General features: G+C 47.1%; 1 protein-coding gene across 7 annotated transcripts in view; it reads left to right on the forward strand.

The window, feature by feature from the left end:
* ARRB1 (arrestin beta 1) overlaps positions 1-12,216 on the forward strand; it is an 81,688-nt gene that overhangs the window by 38,117 nt on the left and 31,355 nt on the right. For 2 of the 7 annotated variants that reach the window (XM_029209504.1, XM_029209505.1), the window contains exon 1: positions 9,571-10,975. The exons of the other annotated variants lie outside the window; for them this stretch is intronic. In XM_029209504.1, the coding sequence (XP_029065337.1) occupies positions 10,920-10,975 (56 nt within the window). In that variant the 5' untranslated portion in view covers positions 9,571-10,919. Of the gene's footprint in view, positions 1-9,570; positions 10,976-12,216 lie in introns of those variants that run through there. 7 annotated transcript variants of the gene reach the window in all.

Below are 12,216 nucleotides of genomic sequence, written 5' to 3' on the forward strand. Positions count from 1 at the left end.
GGATTGAACCCGTGCCCCCTGCAGTGGAAGCGTGGAGTCTTAACCACTGGACCGCCAGGGAAGTCCCGGATTGGCATTCTCTTATTCTCATGATTTCAGTTAGTCTTCTGCTGGCTAGAGGGCTGCTGTGGGAGCACGTGTGTTTACGTGGTGTGTGTATGGTGTACATCGGGGGAGTTGTAGGTGAGATGTGTGTGGGGTGTGTGATGCAGGTGTGCACATGGAGTGTGCTTAGTATTTGTGTGTGTGGTCTGTGTATGTGGTGTGTATAAGTGTAAGTGGTATATATGTGGTGTGAGATGTGAAGCATACGTGGTATGTGTGTGGTGCAAGTGTGCACGATGTGTGTGGTGTGGTATGTGGTGTGTTTTGTACATGTGTGATGTGTGTTGTGCCTGTAGGTACATGTGTAGGGCGTGTAGGGTATGTGTGGTGTGTGTTGTGTGTGTGTGGTGTTTGTGGGTATGTGTCTCTGTGTGTATGCATGGTGTGTGTGTGTGTGAGGTGTGTAGAGTTTGTGACTGCATACAGCAGGCTGATGCTGAGCCATTTGCCTGGGCTAGAAACTTAGAAGCATCCACCAGGCTTCCGAATTTCCCTTCTCTATTTAGGGTCACATCCAATGGTCCACTGGTAACAGCTGGCTATCCAGAAAAAAAGGGGGGGTGGAGTTGTAGTATTTGCCGATTTCTGTGGTGTAAATTCTTCCACCAAGGATTTCACCCTACTAATGTCATGTCATTGAACATGGAGTTGGGAAGAGATGCACAGTAGGGCACCATCTTTATAGAGAAATTTAGTAAAACAATAGTAAGTGATAAGTTTTGAGTATTTATTCCCTTTATTTTTTTTTTTTAATGAGTGTTGATAGTTTTTTTAAAATAAATTTATTTATTCATTTTATTTTTGACTGCATTGGGTCTTCGTTGCTGTGCGCAGGCTTTCTCTAGTCGTGGCGAGCGGGGGCTACTCTTCATTGCGGTGCGCGGGCTTCTCATTGCGGTGGCTTCTCTTGTTGCGGAGCACGGGCTGTAGGCACACGGGCTTCAGTAGTTGTGGCACAGGGCTCAGTAGTTGTGGCTCGCGGGCTCTAGAGTGCGGGCTCAGTAGTTGTGGTGCATGGGCTTAGTTGCTCCGCAGCATGTGGGATCTTCCTGGACCAGGGCTCGAACCCGTGTCCCCTGCATTGGCAGGCGGATTTTTAACCACCGCGCCACCAGGGAAGTCCTCCCTTTGTTGTTGTTTTTTACTTTTTAAAAAAATTTATGTATTTATTTATTTTTGGCTATGTTGGGTCTTTTTTGCTGCATGAGGGCTTCCTCTAGTTGCGGAGAGTGGTGGCTACTCTTTATTGCGGTGGCTTCTCTTGTTGCGGAGCACAAGCTCTAGGCGTGTGGGCTTCAGTAGTTGTGGCACGAGGGCTCAGTAGTTGTGGCTCGCAGGCTCTAGAGCACAGCCTCAGTAGTTGTGGCTCACGGGCTTAGCTGCTCCGTGGCATGTGGGATCTTCCTGGACCAGGGATCGAACCTGTGTCCCCTGCATTGGCAGGCGGATTCTTAACCGCTGTGCCACCAGGGAAGTCCCCCTCCCTTTGTTTTTAATATAATTTATTTAATTGTAATTTTGGATCAGGATTTCTCACCATCAGCACTGTTAACATTTGGGCTCGAGGTTTTTTGTTGGGAGCAGGGAAGGGGCCGGCCTACACATTGTGCAGGCAGCACCCGTGACCTCCGCCCACTAGATGCCAGTAGCACCCCTCCCCCAAGTCGTGATCACCCAGATGTCTCTAGACATTGCCAAATGTCCCCCAGGGGGCTGAGACAGCCACTTCACCCCCAGTAGAGAGCCATTGGCAATGGCTGTGTTTAACAACTAGCTCACAACATTCCTACAAGTGTGACAGTCGGCTCTATGAGCCTGTACAAGCCAGCTCCAGCCCATCATGGGCACTGTATCTAGCTAAATATAAGATGTGGGTTTTTCTCCCCAAAATTCTTTCTCAAGAAAGAGCCACTATCCTAGGCCATACCTTTCAATCTGGACAGAGCTCCTGACCACAGAGGGCTCTCAGCCCCTGACTGGCCCCCAGAGTGGTTGAAGCAAAGTGGGAGATGCACTGCCCTACTGATCTGTTCTGATATTTCATGAAATGTGACAATGGAGAAAAAAGTAACACTTCTGAATCAATATCTTATTTTATTATATGTTCTTCTGTATCCCTAAAAGTTTATATGTGCAAATTGGCAAAAACAAAAAAAAATACACACACACACACACACACACACACACACACACACGCAAGTAGAACTTTAAATAAAGTCTTCCCACTGGGAAAACCATGGCTGCCACGTCACACACCCGTGTTTTATCCTGGCGGCCAGGCGGCCCGCCTCTGAATCGCCTCTTGGCCCAAGTCCTATTTTTCCCCATCTTCAAGCTCAGGGTTTGGCCCTTGTTTATGCATTTATTCATTCATTCGAAATATTTACTAAGCACCCACTATATACCAAGGAAGATGACTGAAGGAAGACAGGGTTCCTGCTCTCTGGAGCTTGTCAGTATTTCACTCCACACCATCCACTGGGGAGCAGAGATGTGCAGGCTCATGTGGATGCTGAGGGGACATGGGGCAGAATAGAGGCGAGGAAGGGAGAAGTGCATGTGTGGGTGGCTATTGTGTGCCTGAAGCTGAGCTGGGCACATCATACATCGTATCATCCCACCCTCCTGCTGTGCTTCTGAGGGAGGGTTTTGTTTATTTGTGGAGTATCTCTCTCTCTCCCTGCTCCAGAGTGCAGGTGTCCTGGTGACAGGGCACAGGGGCCTGTATCTTCTGGAGGTAAGAACAGTGTCAGGCCCAGAGATTGGAAAAAAAGGAAGAAAAGCAAGGAGGGGAGTAGCAGAGATGGATGGAGAGAGGGAAGGAGGAAGGGGTCAGGGCAAGGACACTTTAAGCTGAAGCTGTCAGGGAAGGCTTCTTGGATGAGGTGACATTGGGAAGAAGGATGGGAGGGATTGCAGTGGGAGAACCGATAGAAAGGCTATTACAGAAAGAGGAATAACAGGGCATGTCCCTGGAGATTTCTGGAATGTGAGGGTCTAAACTAGGAAGAAAATATCATAAACTGCTGTTTTCTACCCAAGACTGAGAGAGAGACAGCTAAAAAAACTTGTTTGTCTCCGGTGGAGTTAATATAACCATCCCCTTCCACCTGAGGGACAGCTGGGCAAGAACTCTCCCCTGGGCGCTGGAGGGAAGGCAGAGTGTTGGCTCAGGGAATGAGGATAATAGCAATAATAATTACAGTCCCAATGATGTCCGCTTCCCTTTATCATTCCCTACTAGGTACCAAGGCTTTATATATGCCTTCACCTATGGGGTAGATATCAACCCCACTTTCCAGATGATGGAACGTATGCCTCAGAGAGGAAGCAAAACTCAAGGTCACACAGGACTCAGGCGGGGTCTGCGTGCTTCAGCGTCTGCACTGTTTCCTCTGCCAGCACCCTTCCCTTCCTGCCTCTCAACCCTCGAGAAGGCTGGAGAGCATTCAGGTGCAGTTTGTGGGCTCTTTGGGATCCAGCTGCCAGCCTGCTTGGTGAAATTACTAGCTTTCGATTTCAGATCTCCAGTTTCGTGGGTTACTAGAAAATGGGCCAGGCTCCTTTAAGAAACTCTCCCCTCTGTCCGTGGCCATCTGGTGGCTCCCCTCCTCCCTCACTCTGCACCCCCTGGAAATCTTCACATATATGGATCATGGCTAGAAAAGTGAACACATGAATGTGGACAAGAGGCTGGAGCAATTGCTGTCTGCCTAGACGCCTGTGAGAAGTCTGGAGCCCGGGAGCTTGACTTAGCCAGACCCCCATCCACCACCCCTCACCCCTCAGGCCTGTGCCCAAGGAAGCCATGCACGATTCTGAGCAGGGGTGTGACAGGAGCACCAGAAGCCTGGGGCTCTCCTCCCAGTCTGTGACTGTACACACCCCAGAGTCTCTCTGGGCCTTAGTTTCTTGGCCGGGTGCAAGATTTTTCTCTTCCGTTGATTTCTCCATCTGGGAAATAAAGCAGGCTACACTGTGATCCCTCATGCTCCCCAAATCTGTGAAACAGGGGTGACATCTCCTGTCTTCTTGCCTCCTCCCCCTGTCCTGGGCTGTCCTGAGAAGCAGGTGCACTAATGGTGGGTAAACAGGCAGGCACTGTTCTGACACAGGGAGGGCTGTTCAGTTCTGGCAGAGCAGACAAGCCTGCACACAAATAACTCTGCTACCAGGGAGGGTGTGATAAGGGCTCTAGAAACCTCTTTGCTGCCACAGCTACCTGCTCCTCACACCTCCCGGCTCCCTGATGGCTGTTCTCACACCCAGGAAAGTGGGTCAGAATGTAGGGCGGGTGTACCTGAGGGTGAATGCCCCCTTGCAGGTCCCCACCCTACCCAGCTGAGCTATGACTGCTGTCAGGCACAGGGATGGGGGAAAGGTATGGGGTGACAGCATCTCTGTGTCCAAGGTACAGTCCTGGCCATTCTCCTTCCCCTTAAGTGCCTATGGCTCCCCATTGCCTTCTGGATATGGTCTGAGGTCCTTAGTCTGGCATTCGAGGCCCTTTATACCTAGCCCAGGGCCTGGGGCATGGAGGTGCTCCGTGACTATCAGGGAAGCGAGTGGACCCTTCTCTGGCCCGTCCTCCTCCCTGGTGCTCCTCCCAGGCACTTGGGACATACTGCAAATTGCCGACTCAAACGCACAGTGGACTCAGCTGTGAGGCCCCCACCTGCAGTGCTGTCACCTCTTGCACACCTCTGTGTGTTCTTCAAGATCCCCCTCATTGCTACTTCCTCCCTTGAAGCCTTTCCTGACCCCCTCAGACAGAACCACACAATCCTACCTATAAGGTAGTATTGTGAGTGGTGAAAAGTGTCATCCCTGCAGCTAGACTGCCTGGGTTCCAATATCAAGATGAGCACCTTACTAGCTGTGTGACCTTGGGCAAATGACTTAGACTCTCTGTGCCTCAGTTTCCTCATCTGGGATAGTCGTACCTCCTCATATGTTGTTGGAGGAACAAATGAGTTAATATTTATGACACACTTAGAGTAGTAACTGGCACCTGATTTCTCTCCTGGATGAGTTTTCTGTTGTTGATTGAGCTTAACATCTGAAGGTCTCCCCACATTCACTGTATTCATAGCATTTTTATCTAACATGAATTTTCTGATGCTCACAAAGGATTGAACTGTTGCCAGTGCTCTCTCAGTTCACTGGTAGAGAATCTATGTTCGTGGATAAGCTCTACAAGATGAGTTTCTGATGCTGAGTAAGACATGTTTGGCTAAATGATTTCCCATAGGCAGCCCGTTCATGGGCTTCCTCTCCTGTATGAGTTTTCTGGTGCTGGCTTTGAGACATTGATTAAGTTATTCATGGTCTCTGAAGCTCAGGTTTCCCCTTTGAAAAATGGGAATGTTTAGATGGCATAATATACTATCTTAATGTGTGTGAAGTTCTTAGCACAGCACCTGGATTACAGGGAAAGCTTAATGCACGGTGGCCGACGTGATTGGTGGGTTTATCTCACTTGACTATACCGTGGTTTTTTGTCAGCAGGAACATCTTAGTGCCTGCAGAGCCTGGCAGTGGTAGGAGTGTGTGAATGTTTACCGGGTAAGTGAATGATAAATGGGAGAGTCATTGGTCAAAGCTGAGCAGAGGCCCGTGTGGGTGTATCAGTTGTATACCTGGCTCAGCCTGGTGGTGGCTGGGACCCTGCCCCTATGAAGTATTTTCTAAGCCTGGTGCCTGTTGATCCTGACAGCCAAAGAGAAGCATACATAGAAGAAGAAATCCCTGGAGTCCACTCACCCAGAGCAAAGGACCATCCCCACCATCTTTTTAAACGTCATCCATCCTCACTATTGACTAATTCTCTCTTAGGGCATTCATTCAACAGCATTCCACCTGTTTTTATTTACTGAGCACCTACTGTGGCCCAGGCACCGTGCTGTGCCCCAGGGATCCAGTGTCAAAAATACAAATAAGATCTCTACTCTCATATAAGTTATGAAAGAGAAGCAGAGGGTGAGTAAACAGACTTTTACAGAGTGTGGTAAATGTTGTGACGGAGACACACTGGGTGTGGGAGTTGGGGGGCGTCTAATCCAGACCTGGGGGGGAGTCAGGGAAAGCTTCCTGGAGAAGGAGAGTGCTGAGCAGAAGACACAGCACGCAGTTCTAGCAGTTGACACAGCAGGCTTGGGGAAGGTTCTGAGGAATCACAGAGATGTGGACTCTGGCTTGTAAAATCGCAGAATCAGAGATTCTAGCATCAAAGGATCCAAATGACAGGATCCATATTTTCTCTACTGTGCTTACAATATTTTTTTCACTAAGACTTGAAACATACCTTGTTAGGGAAGCCCTGGCATCTTTATGAAGTAATTTGTGCTCATTGTACAACATGGAAAAATAAGGGATATAAAGGAATGAGTGGGTGGGTGGACGGAGTTTCCTTCAACCCCTGTTAACATTTAGGCACATTTCCTTTCCTTTCATTCATTTTTTGGGGTTGTTTTTAGTTTTAGTTTTTAAAACTGAGATATTTACATACCATAATGTTAGCAGTTTTAGTGTTTTTGAGTATTTTCACAAGGTTGTATAACCATCACCACTATCTAATTCCAGAATATTTTCATCACCCCATTAGCAACCACTTCCCATTTCCCCCTCCCACCAGCCCCGGGTAACCACTGATCTTCTTTCTGTTTCTATGTAGTTGCCTATTCTGGACATTTCATATAAGTGGAATCACACAATATATGGCTTTTTGTGTCTGGCTTCTTTCACTTAATACAATACTTTCGAGGTTCATCCATGTTGTAGCATGAATCAGTGCGTCATCCCTTTTTATGGTTGAATAATATTCCATCGAATGTATATGCCGCATTTAAAAAAATAGATTCATCAACTGATGGACTTTTTTTTCACTTTTTGTGACTGTTATGAATAATGCCACTATGAACATTTATGTACAAGTTTTTATGTGGACATCGTTTTCAGTTCTCTTGGGTATCTACCTAGGAATGGAATTGCTGGGTCATATGTTAACTCTATGTTTAATGTTTAGAGGGACAGCCAGACTGTTTGCCAAAGCGACTGCACTGCTTTACATTACCACCAGCAATGTACGAGGGTTCTTGTTTCTCCACACCCTTGATAACACTTGCTATTGTTCTTCTTTTTCTTTTTTTTTTAAATTTTATTTACTTATTTGTTTATTTTTGGCTGCATGGGATCTTTGTTGCTGCACGTGGGCTTTCTCTAGTTGTGGCGAATGGGGGCTACTGTTCGTTGCGGCACGCGGGCTTCTCGTTGCGGTGGCTTCTCTTGTTGTGGAGCACGGGCTCTAGGCACGCGGGCTTCAGTAGTTGTGGCTCGCAGGCTCTAGAGCACAGGCTCAGTAGTTGTGGCACACGGGCTCTAGTTGTGGCTCGCGGGCTCTAGCGTGCAGGTGCAGTAGTTGTGGCGCATGGGCTTAGTTGCTCCGGGGCATGTGGGATCTTGTGGACCACGGCTCGAACCCGTGTCCTCTGCATTGGCAGGCAGATTCTTAACCACTGTGCCACCAGGGAAGTCCCTATCCTTCTTTTTCACTATAGCTATCCTAGTGGGTGTGAAATATCTCACTGTGGCTCCCCCCGCCCTGCCACACCAAGCGGCTTGTGGGATCTTAGTTCCCTGACCAGGGATTGAACCCAGGCCCTTGGCAGTGAAGGCAGAGTCCTAACCACTGGACAGCCAGGGAATTCCCCTCATTGTGGCTTTAATTTGCATTTCCCCCATGGCTAGTGATCTTTTCATGTGCTTATTGGCCACTTGTGTATCTTCTTTGAAGAAATGGCTATTCAAATTCATTGCTTGTTTTTAATTGAGTTGCCTGTTTGTTGTTGAATGGTAATAGGGTCTTTATATATCCTGGATACTAGACTCTTATTAGATACATGATTTGAAAATATTTGTTCCATTTTGTGGATTGTCTTTTTACTTTCTTGATAGTGACTTTTGAAGCTCCAGAGTTTTTAATTTTGATAAAGTGCAATTTATCTACTTTTTCCTTTAGTTGCCTGTGCTTGTGGTGTCATATCTAAGAAACCATTGCCTTATCCAAGGTCATGTAGATTTACACTTATGTTTTCTTCTAAGAGTTTTATAGTTGTAGCTCTTACATTTAGATCTTTGGTACATTTTGAGTTAATTTTTGTATATGGTGTGAGGTGGAGGGACTCTGACTTCATTCTTTTGCATATGGATATCCAGTTGTCCAAGATTCATTTGCTGAAAAGACTATTTCCAAAGACTTGTCTTGGTTCCCTTGCTAGTAATCAATTGACCATAAATATATGGGTCTATTTCTGGACTCTCAATTTTGTTCCATTGATCTCTATGTCTATCTTTATGCCAGGATCACACATTCTTGATTACTGTAGCTTTGTAGTAAGTTTTTTTCTTTTTAAAATAATTTTATTTATTTAATTTATTTTTGGTTGCATTGGGTCTTTGTTGCTGCACGCAGGCCTTCTCTAGTTGTGGAGAGCAGGGGCTACTCTTTGTTGCGGTGCGTGTGCTTCTCATTGAGGTGGCTTCTCTTGTTGTGGAGCACGGGCTCTAGGTGCGCGGGCTTCAGTAGTTGTGGCGTGCGGGCTCAGTAGTTGTGGCTTGCGGGCTTTAGAACGCAGGCTCAGTAGTTGTGACACACGGGCTTAGTTGCTCCGCGGCATGTGGGATCTTCCCGGACCAGGGGTCGAACCCATGTCCCCTGCATTGGCAGGCAGATTTTTAACCACTGTGCCACCAGGGAAGTCCCTGTAGTAAGTTTGAATTTGGGAAGTCTGAGTCCTCCAACTTTGTTCCTTTTTTTTTTTTTTTCAAGATTGTTTTGGCTATTACATTTCCATATGAATTTTATGATCAGCCTGTCAATTAATGCAAAAAATCCAGCTGCGATTTTTGATAGGGGTTGCATTGAATTCATAGATCAGTTTGAGGAGTACTGCCATATTAACAACCTTGTCTTCTCCTTCTTTCTTTTGGGTATTTATTGAGTATAAAGTTGAGCTCATGCCAAAAATACTGTTTTGATTCCTGATTTATTCTGCTTAATATTCTATCATAGGCATTTCCCTGTGTTATGAAAGATGCAAGCATAATTTCAATGCTATGTAGTATTATTCCATTGTTTGGCTGTACTATACAAACTTATAACCTCTTGGTTGTTGGATAATCTATCTAGGAAGGTACTTTGTTCTGGGTCCCTCATGATATAGGCCTCTCCCTATAGGCACAAAGGGACATTGGGAGGGCTGGTGGCACACAGAAAAGCGGCAGAATCAGAAAATAGGATCCAGCAGGCTGCACAGACACTAATACAGCATGTTTGTTTTAGGCATGTTCTCTAGAACAGTGGATTTTAAACAGTTAAAAATGTGCAGCATGGTATTCATTTTACATTGTAACTCAGTTCATCTGAAACAAACGTTTTACTAAATAATATTTACTTTTCCTATTAGCCAGGAGAAGCTGGTCTGCTGCAGTTACAAACAACCCCCAAATGTCAGTGGCTCAAGAGCTTTTTTTCTCTCTCATGCTACATGTCTATCATCTAGCAGGAGAGCCCTGGGATTTCGGTCTCTGAAGGCTTTCCCATCCAGATCATTGCTGGTTTCAGTGATAAAGGAAAGAGGCTGTGGTAGGCAGAAGAATGGCCCCCCAACAATGTCTACATCCTAATCCTTGGAACCTTTGAATATGTTATATCACATGGCAAAGGGGAATTATAGTTGCAGATGGAATTAAGCTTCCTAAAATCAGTTGATCTTTAAATAGGGAGCTACATGTATTCATAAGGGTCTTTAAAAGTGGAAGAGGGAGGCAGAAGAGGAGGTCAGAGCGATGCAATGTGGTAAGAACCCAACCTGCTGTTGCTGGCTTTGAAGATGGAGGAAGAGGCCTTGAGACATGGAATGTGGGTGGAAAGGGCAAGGAAACAGATTTACCCCTAGAGCCTCTGGAAAGGAACGCAGCCCTGCTAACATCTTGATTTTAACCTAGTGAGGTACATTTTGAACTTCTGAACCACAGAACTGCCAGATAATACATTTATGTTGTTTTAAGCCACTAAGTTTGTGACCCTTTGTTATAGCCTCCATAGAAGACTAATATAAACAGCATGGGGAATCATGCACCAGCCCTTAAATGCTTCTGCCCGGAAGTGACATATGGCACTTCTACTCATGTTTCCTTGGCCAGAGCAAGCTGCATGGGCACGACTAACTTCATAGGACTGGAGAAATTTGATCCACCCATATGCCCAGCCTTAGAGGGCAATAGAATATTGGTAAAATATAGTAGTATCTACTATACCTTTGCCATCTGCACCTGATGCTTGTATCTTTTATTCTATTGCATTAAAAAACAACGACAACAAAGTGCTGGTGGCAACTCTGTAAGTTGATTTCATTGTCAACTAATGGGTTGTGACCCCTGGGTTGAAAAACACTGCTCTACAGACCCTCCTCTGCCCATGCCTGATGGACCACATGACACACCCTAAGCCTAGCTGATTGGCCCAGGCATCAGACACCTGACCAAAACTGACCAATGAAATTCCTCTCCTGGGGATTTGGAATTGGGCCATTCAACCAGTTCACCGTGGGAAGCTGAGCAGAGGCAGAGTAGAAATAGGGTCGGAGTGAGAGCCACATGCAAAGCCAAAATGATGGAGGGGCAGAAAAGCCCTGAGTAAGTAGAGAGTTGGTCCACAGAGGCATTGTAGCAGCCGCACACAGAGCAGTGCAGCCGGGAGAACATGCAGCCCCAGGGAGAGAGGTGGAGAGAGAGAGCAGCCGCCTGAGAGGCTGATGGCTTCCCCGTTCCCGGCTCCAGCCCCCGTGCGTCCTGCCTGCATATCCTTCCCGTGAGATTTTTGCCTGTTTATCATACCCTCTCCTTTTCTTGAGCTCTGCTAGGTGGGCTTCTGTTCCTTATCTCCAGAGAGTCTTAATCAGCTAGAACACCACCAGTATTTCTTGCGTGGGACCCAGCTTTGGCTCTGAGGGTCAGGCTTATGGGGTACAAACGGGACTTGGGGATGAACTAAACCCAGCCATCCCACAGTCTGGAAGTTTGGCTTTTACCTCAGTTTTGTGTGTTTGTGCTTGCTCTTCAAAGTGGACAGGCAGAAGCCATCTCTGAGGTCCTGCACCAGGTGGGGGTCCCAGTGAACTGCAAGCACCCCTGCAGGGGCCTTTTCTCTGACTGCATTGTGGTCAGGAAGCCAGTGGAGTTGTTTCAGGGACCGTTTGGCTGTGGGACAGAGTGGAAAGGACTTGGGCTCTGGAGACAGGCAGCCATAATTCACCTCTTTGAGCCTCAGTTTTCTCATCTCTGAAATGGGATTGTGGAAGGATCAACAACAGTGTTCTGGGAAAAATACTGAGACATGCTGAGGGCGTACAAGCCTGGAGGGCGCCCGCAGCTGTTGTTGTTGTCTGAGGAAGCCATCAGCATCCAGCTTCCTGAGGAGTTGGCCTGGTGGCTGGTTGAGTTAGCAGCGGGCCATCTCCCACTGCTGGGCTGTCCGTGCTTCCTGCCCCTCGTCACGCTTACTCTCCTGGTCGCTCCTTCCTCACCCTTTAATTTCTGCCCCCAACTCCTGTCCTCATTTCCCCTTTTTCTGTTATTCCTGACATTGATAAAAACACCTGCTTTAGGAAAGCAGCAGGGTTGGACAGAAAATAACCAGCCTCTGGAGGCAGACAGACAGAACTGGGTCTGAATCCTGACTTATTAGCCCCTTGCTTGCTGTATGTTTCTGGGAAAATTACTACGTCTCTCTGAATCTCGAGTTCATTGTCTGTAAAATTAGGGTTATAATGCTCATTTCACAGTGCTGTTATGAGAAATAATTGGGCACTCAACAAATGCTAGTTCCTACTTTATAAAAATGTTAATTGCTTCTTCCTTCCTTCCCTCCCTCCCTTCTCTCTCTATCACTACTCCCAGCTGGCCCCCGCACCAGCTTCCTGTGGCCAGGGTGCTGCTGGTCCCTCTCAGGGGTCACTGGGATGGCCTCAGGCATTTGTGGCCCCTCCTTTCCATCAGACCCAGGGCTCCTGAGGGGTGGACTGAGGCTTCCGGAAGCAGCTGAGATCTCTG

Source organism: Monodon monoceros, unplaced genomic scaffold, assembly GCF_005190385.1.
Source record: "Monodon monoceros isolate NGI ecotype Baffin Bay Population unplaced genomic scaffold, NGI_Narwhal_1 Super_Scaffold_7, whole genome shotgun sequence".
Taxonomy (NCBI): Eukaryota; Metazoa; Chordata; class Mammalia; order Artiodactyla; family Monodontidae; genus Monodon; species Monodon monoceros.